This window comes from Dasypus novemcinctus, chromosome 4 (genome assembly GCF_030445035.2).
Source record: "Dasypus novemcinctus isolate mDasNov1 chromosome 4, mDasNov1.1.hap2, whole genome shotgun sequence".
Taxonomy (NCBI): domain Eukaryota; kingdom Metazoa; phylum Chordata; class Mammalia; order Cingulata; family Dasypodidae; genus Dasypus; species Dasypus novemcinctus.
Genome location: NC_080676.1, coordinates 57,437,274 through 57,451,267, shown reverse-complemented (window position 1 = coordinate 57,451,267; position 13,994 = coordinate 57,437,274). Strand labels below are relative to the sequence as shown.

General features: G+C 35.8%; 1 protein-coding gene across 4 annotated transcripts in view; it reads right to left on the bottom strand.

The window, feature by feature from the left end:
• Positions 1-13,994, bottom strand: part of ATP11B (ATPase phospholipid transporting 11B (putative)) — a 174,483-nt gene that overhangs the window by 108,694 nt on the left and 51,795 nt on the right. For all 4 annotated transcript variants that reach the window (XR_011648615.1, XM_071214650.1, XM_058295392.2 and 1 more), the window contains exons 3-4: positions 10,875-10,964; positions 8,400-8,480 (exon numbers count right to left, since the gene is read on the bottom strand). Coding sequence is in view for 3 of the 4 variants with exons in the window: in XM_071214650.1 (XP_071070751.1) it covers positions 8,400-8,480; positions 10,875-10,964 (171 nt within the window). In the remaining variant the exon portion in view is untranslated. The remainder of the gene's footprint in view (positions 1-8,399; positions 8,481-10,874; positions 10,965-13,994) is intronic.

Sequence of the window (13,994 nt, the reverse complement as noted above, 5' to 3'; positions counted from 1 at the left end):
CTGACACACAACATAAAATAATTATTCAATAGTCTCCTCTTTTCCTACTTATCTAAGTAACAAAGAATATGCTTCCTTCTAGAATTGTAAAATAGTTGTCAGTTTTATTTCCATGTCAAATATAAAACTTGTCTCTAAGGCTTTATTTGTTTTGTTTTACCTTTTAACTTTATTTTGTACATTTAATAATTGAAATTATAAACTGTAATTAAAAAATAAAAGTTAAAAAAACATACATTTCTCAATTAAATGTACTGGATACATATAAATTATTTTTTAAATTATACAATATATTAAACAATATATTTGTTTCATAGTAACACAATCACAAATACAGCATTTGTCCTTTTGTGTCTGACTTGCTTCACTCAACATGTCATCCAGGTTCATCCATGTTCTCATATGCTTTATGACTTCATTTCTTTTCACAGCTTCATAATATACCATTGTGTGAATAAACAGTTTGATTATCCATTCATTGGTTGTTGGACACCTGGGTTGTTAGCAATTTTTGGCAATCATGAATAATACCACTACAAACATTGATGTGCAGATGTCTGTTCATGTCTCTGCTCTCAATTCTTCTGGATATAAACCTAGTAATGGTATTGCTGGGTCACATGGGAAGTCTATAATATTCAACTTCCTTAGGAACTGCCCAATAGTCCTCCACAGTGGCTGTACCATTCTACATTCTCACAAATAGTGAATGAGCATTCCCATCTCTCCACATCCTCCCCAACATTTACAGTTTTCCGACTTTTTAAGAGCAGCCAGTCTAATAGGTGTGAAATGATATCTCATTGAAGTTTTCATTTGCATTTCCCTAATCGCTAGTGACGTTGAATATTTTTTCATGTGTTTCTTTGCCACTTATATTTCTTTGGTCAATTCAAGTCTTTTGCCCATTTTTTAATTGGGTAGTTTGTTGTATTGTCTTGTCTCTTTCTATACCATGGATATTAAACCTTTACTGGATATATGATTGCCAAATATTTTCTCCCTTTGAGTCACCCTTTCGACAAAGTCCTTTGAGGTGCAAAAGTGTTTAATTTTCAGGAGGTCACATTTCTTTTATCTGTTTTTCCTTTGTTGCTTGTGCTTTGGGTATAAGGTTTAAGAAACTTCCACCTACCACAAGATCTTGAAAGTGTTTTCCTAAGTTTTCTTCCAGGAGTTTTATACTTAGGTCCGTGGTCCATTTTGAGTTAATTTTTGTATAAGATGTAAGACAGAGGCCTTCTTTCTGGTCTTTTGGATATGTACATTCAGTTCTCCCAGCACCATTTGTTGAATAGACTATTCTGGCTCAGATGAGAGGGCTTGACTGCCTAGTCAAAAATCACTTGACTGTAGATTTGAGGGTCTACTTCTGAATTCTTGATTCCATTCCACTGGTCAATTTGTCTGTCTTTATACCACTACCATGCTGTTTTTAACCACTGTAGCTAAGTAATATGCTTTAATGTCTGGAAGTGAGAGTTCTCCAAGTTTGTTCTTTTTTTAAGAACTTTTTGGCTGTCTGGGGCCCCTTCGAAAAAAACTTCATAATTGGTTTTTCCACATCTGCAAAAAAGGCTTTTGGGATTTTTATTGGGATTACATTGAATCTGTAAATCAAGTTTAGGTAGAAGTGACATCTTACGGATATTTAGTCTTCTTACCCTTGAACATGGAATGTCCTTCCATTTATTTAAGTCTTCTTTTAGTAATGGTTTGTAGTTTTCTGAATACAGGTAATTTATGTCCTCGGTTAAGTTTATTCCTAAATATTTGATTTGTTTAGTTGTTATTATAAATGGATTTTTTTTTCTTTTAGCATTGTTTTGTAGTTTTCTGGATAGGTCCTGTACTTCTTTGGTTAAATTAATTCCTAAGTATTTGAGTCTTTTTGTTGCTATTGCAAATGGAATTTCCCCCGATACCCTCCTTAGATAGCACAGTACCAGTGTCCAAAAATATTACTGATTTTCCCATGTTAACCTTGTATCCCGCCACTTTGCTCACCTCATTTACTAGCTCACGTAGCTTTGTCATGGATACTTTTAGAATTTTCTAAATACAGAATCATGTCATCGGCAGTTTAACTTTGTCTTTTCTATTTGGAAGCCTTTAATGTTTTTTTATTGTCTAATTGCCCTAGCTATAATTTCTAGTACAATATTGAATAACAATGGTGACAGTGGGCATCCTTGTCTTGTTTCAGATCTTAGAAAGCTTTCAACCTTTCCCCCTTGAGTACGATGTTGGCTGTGGGTTTTTCATATATGCTTTTAATCAGACTAAGGAATTTTAATTCTATTCCTAGCTTTTGAAGTGTTTTTATCAAGAAAGGATGCTAGATTTTGTCGAATGCCTTTTTGGCATTGATTGAGATGATTGTGTGGTTTTTTCTTTCAATTTATTACTGTGGTGTATTACGTTAATTGATTTTCTTATGTTGAATCAGCCTTGCAAACCAGTAATAAATCCCACTTGGTCATGATGTTTTACAAGTCTTTTGACATGCTCTTGGATTTTATTTGCAAGTATTTTGTTGAGAATTTTTGCATCTATATTCATTAGAAGAGACTGGTCTATAATTTTCTTTTCTTGTAGCGTCTACCTGGCTTCGGTATTAGGGTGATGTTGGCTTCATAATATGTGTTGGGTAATTTCCCCCCCTCTTCAATTATTTTGGAAGAGTTCAAACAGGATTGGTGTTAATTCTTTTCCAAATGCTTGGTAGAATTCACCATGTGGTCCTGGACTTTTCTTTCCTGGGACATTTTTAATGATGGATTCTCTCTCTTTAAATGTAATTGGTTTGTTAAGTTCTATTTCTTGTAGCATCAGTGTAGGTTGTGCATTTCTAGGAATTTGTCCATTTCATTTAGTATGTCTAGTTTTTGGTATACAGTTTCTTATAATATCCTCTTATGATCCTTTTTATTTCTGTGGGGTCAGTCATAACTTCCTTTCATTTCTGACTGCATTTATTTGCATCTTCTCTTTTTTTCTTTGCTAGTCTAGCTAGGGGTTTGTCAATTTTATTGATCTTCTCTAAGAACCAACTTTTGGTTTACTGATTTTCTCTATTGTTTTTTTGTTCTCAATTTCATTTATTTCTGCTCTAATCTTTATTGTTTTTTTCTTTCTGCTTGCTTTGGGATTGGTTTGCTGCTCTTTTTCTAGTTTTAGGAGTGTGCTGGTCAGCCTCCACGCATTTGGGAATTTACTTTTTTCTATTATTGATTTCCAGTTTTATTCCATTATGATCTGAGAAAGCACTTTGTGTAATTTCAATCTTTTTATATTTGAGAGCTTCATTGTGCCCTAACATGTGGTCTATCACAGAGAAAAATGAGAAGAAAGTATAACTCACAGAGTTTCGATAAATGCTCTGTATATGTCTATTAGGTCTAACTCATTTATCATCTTGTTCAAGCTCTGTTTCCTTGTTGATCTTTGGTCTAGTTCTACCAAATGATGTGAGTGGGGTATTGAAGTCTCCAACAATTATTGTAGAGATGTCTATTTCTCCCTTTGTTTTGCCAGAGTCTGTCTCAATTATTTTGGGGCACCCTGGTTAGCTTCATAGATATTTATGACTGTTGTATCTTTCTGATGGATTGGATTGTTCCTTTCATTAATACATAATGTGTTTTCTCTTATAACTTTTTTGCATTTAAAGTATGTTTTGTTCAATATTAGTATAGCTACCCCTACTCTTTTTTGGTTACTATTTGCATGGAGTATCTTTTTCCAACCTTCCACTTGCCACCAGTTTGTATCCCTGGGTCTAAGGTGAGTTTCTTGTAAACAGCATATGGATAGCCCATGTTTTTTAAACCATTGTGTCAGCCTTCATCTTTTAATTGGGGAGTTTAATCCATTTACATTCAATGATATTACTGTAAACACATTATTTAATTCCACCATTTTATTCTTTGGTCTTCTTATGTCGTATAATATTTTTGTCTGTTTTATTACTCTTTTGGTTATCATTTCTCTATTCCTTCTTCTATACTCTCTTCAGGCCTCTCTCCTGTTTATTTCAGGTTCTAAGGCTTCCCTTAATATTTCCTGCAAAGGTGGGTTCTTTTTGAAAACTCTCTTAGTTTCTGTTTATTTTTGAGTATTTTATACTTACATTCATATTTGAAGTACAGTTTAGCTGGATAAAGAATTCTTAGCTGGCAGTTTTTCTCTTTCTGTATCCTAATTGTATCACATGATTCTCTTCTCGCCTCCATGGTTTCTGAAGAGAATCTGTGCTAAGTATTACTGGACGTCCCTTGTACGTGATGTTTTGCTTCTCTCTTGCTGATCTGAGAATTTTCTCTTTGACATTTGACATTCTGAGTAATATGTGCCTTAAAGTATGTCTGTATTTACTCTGATTAGGGTATGGTGTGCTTCTTGGACATGTAATTTCATTTCTTTTGTAAGAGTTGGGAAATATTCAGTTGTTATTCCCTCTTTCTGCCCCCTTTCCCTTTCTTCTCCTTCTGGAACTGCCAATGACACATATGTTGTTGCATTTCGTATTGTCATTCAACTCTCTGAGCCCTTGCTCAATTTTTCCCATTTCTCTGTTCTCTTCTCTCTTCAATTTTAGCTGTAATGTCTTCAGTATCACTTATTCTTTGTTCTATCATTGAGTCTGCTATTGTTTGCCTCTAATGTGTTTTTTATCTCACCCTATTGTGTCCTTTCATTCCCATGAGCTGTTATTTTTCTGTTCAGGATTTCAAATTCTTTGTGCTCAAATTTGACATCAAATTCTTCTTGATGTCATTTATCTCTTTATTCCTATTATATTGTCTTTCAACTCCTTAATTTGATTTTGGAAATTTATGTGCATTTCTCTAATTAGTTCTCTCAAATCCTGTGTCTGTTCTGGGGCTTTCATATATTCCTTTTCTTGGGCCATGTATTATTCCATTTTCTTAGTACGGCTTGTAATTTTTTGCTGATGTGTAGGCATCCGATTAGGATGGAGTTTACTCAGATGATCAATTTCTTTCTCTTTGGTAGTGATTTAGCGGCAGGAGGCTGTGTGTTACCACCGCTTTTTTTTTAAAGGTTTATTTATTTATCCCTCCCCCCTTCAGCTTGTTCCTTTCTTTGCTGTCTCTTCTCTGCGTCCATTCGCTGTGCCTTTTTTTCCCCCTGAATCTCCTTGTCTCCCTTTTGTTGTGTCATCTTGCCGCGCCAGCTCTCTGTGGTGCGCAGGCCGTCAGCTCTTCGTGGCATGTGAGCCAGCTTTGCTTTCACAAGGAGGCCCTGGGCCATGGGTTCCCATATGGTATATGGGAGCCCAACTGATTGAACCACAGCCGCTTCCCACTGCTTTTTGATTTTTGGCTTAACCTGGATTGTTAGGATTACCTTGGGTAGTTGCTCAAAACTGGGCTCTGGACCCAGTAATTGGTTGCAGACCAGCTCCCGAGGGCCTTGGGGAGGGAAGCAATAAAGACGGAAAAAAACCTTTTACTTATTTTCAATTTTCTCACATGTGCTTCCCTGGTCTGCCAGCAGATTGTGTTCTTTGGCAGCTCTCAGTTCAGTTCCTGGTTGGAGTTTATTTGTTGCAACACAGACAGGATCAATGTGACAGAGCTTCCTGCCTGGAGGCTAAGAGCCTTGTAATTCAAACTTTCTCACTGAAAATTCTCCAGCCTGTTTTGGCAGCCCCCTCCCTTTTCCTGGGTTGGAAATATTTCCACTTCCCTCTGAGTCCTCAACAATCAGTCCCTGTTGGTAGAGCATTAGATTGGGAGGGTCACATATCTTTAACCCTTTGCTGGCTCTCAAGGTAATGGCATGGCCCCACTGAGCCTGGGAGGGCTCCTGCAACATAACAGACCAAATTTGTGAGTCAAAAGCTGAGTCAGCCTTAGGCTGTGTCCCTCTCCCTTTTTCTGGGGTGCTGAATCCCTGGAGCCCCCTTTGTCTGCAATGGCAAGCCCAGAGGCCTGAAAACTTTTAAGTGTCTTTAGTGTGGGGGGAGGGTGCTGGCAGCAGCCACTGGTTTCAACTCACAGTTACCCTCCTTTGTCCCTTTCTCCTCTGGGTGGTCTCCAGTCTTTGCCTGGTGTCCTAAACCCTAGATGATCTTTTTTTTAAAAAAAGATTAATTTCACTCCCCTTCACCCCACCCCCCCAGTTGTCTGTTCTCTGTGTCCATTTGCTGCGTGTTCTTCTTTTTGTCCGCTTCTGTTATCAGCGGCAAGGACATCTGTATTTGTTGCTGTTGCGTCATCTTGCTGCATCAGCTCTCCATGTGTGCAGCACCATTCCTGGGCAGGCTGCACTTTCTTTTGCGCTGGGCGGCTCTCCTTAAGGGGTGCACTCCTTGCACATGGGGCTCCCCTACGCGGGTGGCACCCCTGCGTGGCATGGCACTCCTTGCACGCATCAGTGCTGCGCGTGGGTCAGCTCCACGTGGGTCAAGGAGGCACGGGGTTTGAACTGCAGACCTCCCATGTGGTAGATAGACATCCTAACCACTTGGCCAAGTCCGCTTCCCTAGAAGATCTTTTCCAAGCTGTTTCAGCTTATCCTCTAGCTATTTTTCTGGAGGAGATGAGAGTCACATATCTTTCTAGTCTGCCATCTTCCCGGAATTCCCTAAGCCTTTAAAAATGGAAGTTTATCACATTTACACAAGAGAATTCAATTAATTCTCTCAGACAGAAGGGATGATTTTTGTATAACTGAGGTTCTGCCAAGATTTTTTTGAGAAATGGTAGCTATCTAGACATGGCATTTCTATGAACTTCTTTCATACTTGATATGTTTACCCAATAATCCAATATTGCATACATGACTGTTTTTCTTTGAAAGTAAACATGTATGTTCATGTTACAAGGTGTTGATATGACACAATTAAAAAAAACAGAAAACATTATGCCAAATGAAAGAAAGGAGACACAAAGTACCACATATCGTATGTTGCAATTTATATAAAATGTAAATAAAAATCAATTTATAAAGATGGAATTAGATTAATGGTTATGTAGGATTATGAAAGGACAGACAAACTGAGAAGTGACTGCTAAGGGGTGATGACTTTTTCTTTTTGGAGTAATGAAATTGTTCTAAAATTTTTTTTGGTGATAAATACACAACACTGCAATTACACTAAGAGCCATTGACTGTACACTTTGGATAGACTCTAAATGACAATATGTCAACAAAACTGCTTTTAAAAAATCCAGTTTATACCTAGATTTTAATGTCCATTCAGTTTGGTTGAAGCTATTTCCTCTAGGGTATTACTTTTTTTTTAAAAGATTTATTTTTCTCCCCTTCCTCGCCCCCCACCCTAGTTGTCTGCTCTCTATGTTCATTCACTGTGTGTTCTGTGTCCGTTTGTATTGTCAGCAGCACCGGGAATCTGTGTCTCTTTTTGTTGCGTCATGTTGCTGCATCAACTCTCCATGTGTGCGGCGCCATTCCTGGGCAGGCTGCACTTTTTTCACACTGGGCAGCTCTCCTTACAGGGCACACTCCTTGCGCGTGGGGCTCCCCTACATGGGGGGCACCCCTGCGTGGCAGGGCACTCCTTGCGCACACCAGCACTGCGCGTGGGCCAGCTCATCATATGGGTCAGGAGGTCCTTGGTTTGAACCCTGGACCTCCCATGTGGTACGCAGACGCTCTATCCGTTGAGCCAAATCCACTTCTCTCTAGGGTATTACTTTATGTAAAGATCACTTCCACCAGAGGAAGGTGGAAAAAGCTAGAAAATACTATACAATTTTTATTCACAAGTGTTCATGCCAGAAGATTTTTATTGATGATTTTTACATGCTCCATTTTCTAAAACATATCCTTTTAGAACTGTGTTTCATTTAAATACTGCCAAACTCTACAAAGATGATCATAATCCATTTTTTATCTAAATGTGTGTATGTACAATGCTTGCTTTTGGATATATCCTAGTTATGTCAAGGTAAGAACATATTTTAACAATAATCATTTCATGGATCACCAAGTAACCAAAACAGAGAGTAGCTAGCCCAGTTTAACTTTACAATGTGCAACATCAATAGATTTTTTAGGGGCAGAGTGTAAACTACAATGTAAACTATAATCCACATGGTTCAGGAGTGCTCCAAAATGTATTTACCAAATGCAATGAATTGTGCCACAATGATGAGGGAGGTTGTTGATGTGGGAGGAGTGGGAGTATGGGGTGTGAGGTATGTGGGAACCTCTTTTTTAATGTAACAATTTTTGTGATTTATGTATCTTAAAAAAAGACAATTTAATAAAAAATTAATTAAAAATAGATTTTTTATTTCTTAGGGAAATTATTTTTCACAACAATAAATGTTACTTTGGAGTGGAAATATTAAGCAACTTCTTAATAGCTTGAAGGGAAAATAATAATAGAAAGCATTCCTTACCTGCTTTATAGCAGTTACAGTTATCACAAAGAATAATGGCAGTCCACTGGTAATTGGACTGGTAGGTGTATCAATCATAAGCTAGATCACAAAAGAGAATGCACGGTATTACATTTATATATTGTATATGTCATAATATCAACATCTAAAATCTCATAATTATTGGGAATTCCAAGAATAATATGCAAAATTCCTATTTTGATCCACGGTAAAAATAATAGGACAGAAATATTATGCAATAGTCATGTTTAGTTTACAACTTTATTTTCTTGGCTATTATACGGTGTTAACAGAATATTAAATCTATTCCATGCCTACATGATTACTAGAGTGGACTCACAGTGCATTCTTAACATTTAGGGGTAGTTAAGGTTTTATTCAATATTTGCGTAGGAGCAGAGTTACAGTTGCTCGTATTTCAAATCACATTTCCTTACACATCTGGATGAAATGTAGAAAAGTTCACTGGTGATTTTTACCCTGGGATTTAGAAAAATCTCCACACTAGTGAGAAAGACTTAGGAATGCAGGTATAGAAAAGTTTTTTTCTATAAGCAATTTTGTTATACCCAGCATAACCAGAGAGGTAGAGCTAGGAAAATGACGCAGCAATCATAGTCTAAATCATACAATTGTGGTTTCAAAAAATTGCTGGAGAAGTAAAGAAATACTGGCAGTTAATTATGTTTGGTTAGTTATGGTTCCATTACTCTGTATAAGCCAATTAAATCTGTTCTATTCTGCAGACAAACTAAATTCCTGATTTTAGCTACTGATTTCACAGATGCATGCATATGATATGGTACGGTTGTATAAATTCCTCACTTCCCCAAGAAAACCTAGCTAATGTTCTATTGATAGAAAATCAGAAGTGCCTTCTCTGTTCAGTTTAAGAGACTGTTTCCTAAAGCTTTCAAATGATTACTTAAAAACTTTTTTCTTTTGAAATCCCAGGTTCTATTGAGAGAAAAATTAAGAGCTTATACAATTTAATGCCACACTGATATAGGCTGTACAACTCTTGCTTTGGTGTTATCAGAAAAGAACAATATCTTTAAAAGAATATGACAGGGAGTAGAGGTGGCTCAAGCAATTAGGTGCCTCCCTCTCACACGGGAGACCCTGGGTTTGGATCCCTGGGTCTTCTAAAAATGAGGATGAGCAGACACAGAGAGCACACAATGAAGAGACACAGAGAGCGGACAGCAAGCCCGAACAACAAGGGGGCGATGGGCAAGAAATAAATCTTTAAAAAAAAAAAAAGACTGTGACAATCACTCTTTGACTTATACTTAAGTTTCACAGGCAGTTCTCTTGATACTTTGATGTAAAAGTTACAAGACAAATTACAAACACAATATGCAAAATTCACTGCAGTCAATAGTACAAATATCCTGGTTTTATCTAGCCAGCTACACACACACATACATAGAAACACACAGAGAACAATGTGAAAATTAAGCAATAAGAAATGGTCTTCTAGATAAAGAATCTATAATCATGGGGATTCTTAAAAATTGAAATAATTAAAAGCCAAAAGTAAATTTACTTAGCACAAAGATGGTTCAAAAGGCAGAAATGTGCCGAATATTATACAAAAAGCCAAGATATTTATGTTCTGAGGTAGGGCATGTGAAAGATGCTAGGTCATGTTCTTGGCATAGATTATAGCTATCAGCACTATAGCACTTTGAAGAGGGGCTGGGTTCATTCACTAGACAGACACACTAAACTAGGCTAGGAAAGAAAAGAGGATTTATTCACTGGCAGGAGACTGGAGATGTACAATCTCAAATCAACCTCCCTGTTAAGGGTTTTTCTCACAAATTTTATACCACTGGAATGAAACAACAAAGTTAATTATCAGGATGATATTCATAAAGAGGCCCATAAAAATCAGTTTTTGCTTTAATCTTAAAATACACATGGTACCTGGGGTCTGTTAATTTTGGGGTGATAAGGATAGTGGGAGTGGCATGGATATGAATGTATAGATAACAACAATGTGACAACGCAGATAATGAAGGAGGTGAGTAAAGATGAGGAAGTGCATAATTACACATTTTTGATGGAACTAAATCTGGGTAATGTTAAATCTGTAGCCCTGTGTGCCTCCTGACATGTGAGCAAGAAATATATTGAATTCTAACATTATAAGGTAAAGTACAATGCCTTATTATTTAAGATATACTGGGTTTTTCCAGTATTACAATATAAAATTTTGATTAAATAAAATCAAATTGTTTAGAACACAATGCATACTATATTCCCCTTCTAGAGAGTTATAATGCATATAAGTACATTAAATGCTCTAAGAAATCCAAGTAAAGAAACCTGGGCATTTGTACCACAGATCATCATGGAACCCTCTCTTTATATTAATTCACATTGAGAAATAATCCCCCCCCAATTCTAGAATATTTTTAGAAACCATGTTTTCAAATTCATAACAATTTATTGATTGATAAAGCTTACCTGAACCAAAAATATAATAAGAAAATAAAAATTTGCCACTCTTCTGAATTGCTCAAATAAATTTTTTGGAATAAAATTCCACACAGTATACTGAAAAAAGAGGAGATATTGACAAATTAATGTTTAAAAATAATACATATTCCACAGATACAACAATTAAAAAGTAAAATCAGATTTACTTAGACAAACTTCATGTAACAATGCTAAGAAACTACTGGCTTCTACAGTTAACAAGACTTTTATTCTACCTTCCTTTTTACTTTCTTTTACTATTTATTAGCAATTATAGTATATTTTTAAAACTTATCCATTTTACACTTTAAGTTGATTTTTTAGAAGCTGGAGAAGGAAGATGAAATTATTCCTTAAAATATTTGGATAAGAAATTGTGGATTTTGCATACACACAACTAAACCTAATGCTAATGAATAAAAATTGATAGTAATGCTGATATTAGATACAATTTACTTTATATTTTGTGTAGTTCAGTGTCAGGAACAGAGATATTGGTCTAATTATTCAGTTGTTCTTTGTTTAGTATGAAATATGGAAAAATAACCGAGAATGTGAATTAGATCAAAATGCTTTAAATAAGCGATCAAAGGTATAACCGCCAAGAAAATCTATAAAGGACACGATGCTATAGCCCATACTAATTGCTATGTAAGTGCTTATTGTTATTATTATTATTAATCATTATCAGTCCCAAGTCTATAATGCCATATTAGAGGGGCAGGGAGCAAGTATAAGGGCAAAGGTAATGAGTCATGAATTTCACTAGTGTCACTATTTACAACATGACTGCATATATGAAAAGAGAAACACTTAATTAGCACTTTTTATTTTACCGTACGTACATTCTCTCAGTAGAATGAAAGATCCCTGAGACCAGGGGCAATGTGTTTCTTACCTCTATCTCTAGTACTTACACTTTTATTTGGCACATAGCTGGAGGTCAAAAAATTGGGCAAAACAGATGAACAGATATATAAATATGGTCAAAATGGTTTTTTTCTCAGATAAATATCTTGATGTCAGACAATGAAGCCTTAATGGTTACTGACCAAATTGAGATTTTAAAGAGGCAGCTTGTCTAATTTTCTGTGGTACAATGTAAGATGGTTTTAATTTTTGAATAATCACACGTCAAAAATTTACTTGTTAATCAGCTGTTTGAGAACTGAAACACTCTTTCCCATATGAACAAGTTTATAAATAGAGTTAGATTCCCAGAAGAGCCCACAAAAAAACTACTGGCACAGGGTATAATAGTAGTATAATACCTAACCACTTTTCTTTCTAGGTTAACTTATATTTCCAGTTCTGCTCTACAGTACCTGAAACATTTATTTTCCATTGGTAGCAATAGTACCAGAAGACCCCAGAATCTGGGAACGCGCATTGTGATTAGGGATCTTGCGGGAAGAGGGGTGGATGCTTCAAGGAACCAAAGAAGTCACTGCTCAATATGTACATATGAGATGGTAACACTGGGTCAAATCATCCCCTGGTGCTATCAACTGGAGTAAAATGGCAGTTGTCCCTACAGGGGTCAGAGTATCTCCATGTAACTTCCTCAGTCACCAAAATTCAAGTATATGAAACATTATATGAATTAAGATGGGAAAGTTCTAAGTTTACATCAGTCTATGTAAATCACAACACTGACGATATATTTTGTCTTCTAGATTTCTGAAAAGAGCAACTGCTTAAACTAGCAGTAAAGTAATAGGTTTCAGGAAGTTTTCTTTGGCTATTTTGAAAATAGAATGGAAAAAATCAGAGCAAATAAAATATTTTTATGAAAACTAGTTTACAAATTGTAGGACCTGTTATTTCCACGATTCTTAAAAAACAAACATATTGACAAACTGAAGGAGTCTAAATTTTGAGCTTTTCTTTTTATGAACTTGCAGAGGAGAGACCCTAGTAGATGAAAATACTTCAAATATACTTAAAATTTTTTTTTAGAATTATGAAATAATGAAAACTATAACTTCCTTAAAATTCTGTATATGACCATATACAGTTGACCTTTTTTTCCTCCTGAGGTCTGATATGAGTAAGAAACCAAAACAAGGTTATAAAACTAAACATTGTGCAAGGAAGTTTAAATTCAGGATAAGGTACTGTTATCACTTAAATTAAACAAAGATAGACCATGCATCCACAATGTACAAATCACTTGCCAAAACTCACTGAGTTGTGTATTTTAAATTGATCCATTTTGAGAGTGAGTGTAGCTGAGTGGTTGAGTGCCTGCTTCCCATATATGAGGTCCAGATTCAATCCCTGGTACCTCCTAAAAAAAAAATTGGGTCATATTATTTTATGTAAATTATACACTAAGTCAAAAAGAATCTTAAAAATTTTCGAGAACTTTTGTTTCTTGTATAATTTACTTTGAACTGTGTCACTTATTGAGAGTTCCTCCATCATCCTATTTCTGATATTTCCCCTTTCTGCCCTTTGTTTTAGACATCACACTGTCCATAATGAGAGATGTCACTAATAGGTTTTTAACATTTAACATAACTTTCTCAACAAATGACAAATTAGGAAATAAAAGTTTATAATCACACAGACTTGGAAACCACAAGATTTATATCCTTGTCTCCCTGTTTTATCATCTATGATTAAACATTCTTTTTGTCTATTTTATAGGAAAGACGGGATAAGAAAGAAGACAAATGGTGAATAGAAAATGCCAGACGATATGCTATCATTGCCATTAGCTTTATTAAAAGCCACATACAGTACACCTCTGGCTACCTCTCACTGGCCAGGACTGTGGGTACATAGCCACTCATAACTGCAAGAAAAGCAGGGATATGAGTCTCTAAAAACTGTCCATACTGCCAAGTGAATGAAACTGTTACTTCAAGAGAAGAGAAGAGGAATGGATATTTGGACAGTAACTAGTTGTATCTACCACACTAGACCCCATATTAAGGCTCAAACAATTTTCTGTTTGAATCTATATCATGTAGCTACTATATCATGAAGACCACACATTATGTTCACAATGTAATTAAATTAGAAATCTATAACTTAAAGGTAACTAAATATGTGTAGACCCTGAATATTAAAAAACACACCTACTATTTAGATGTATGGGTG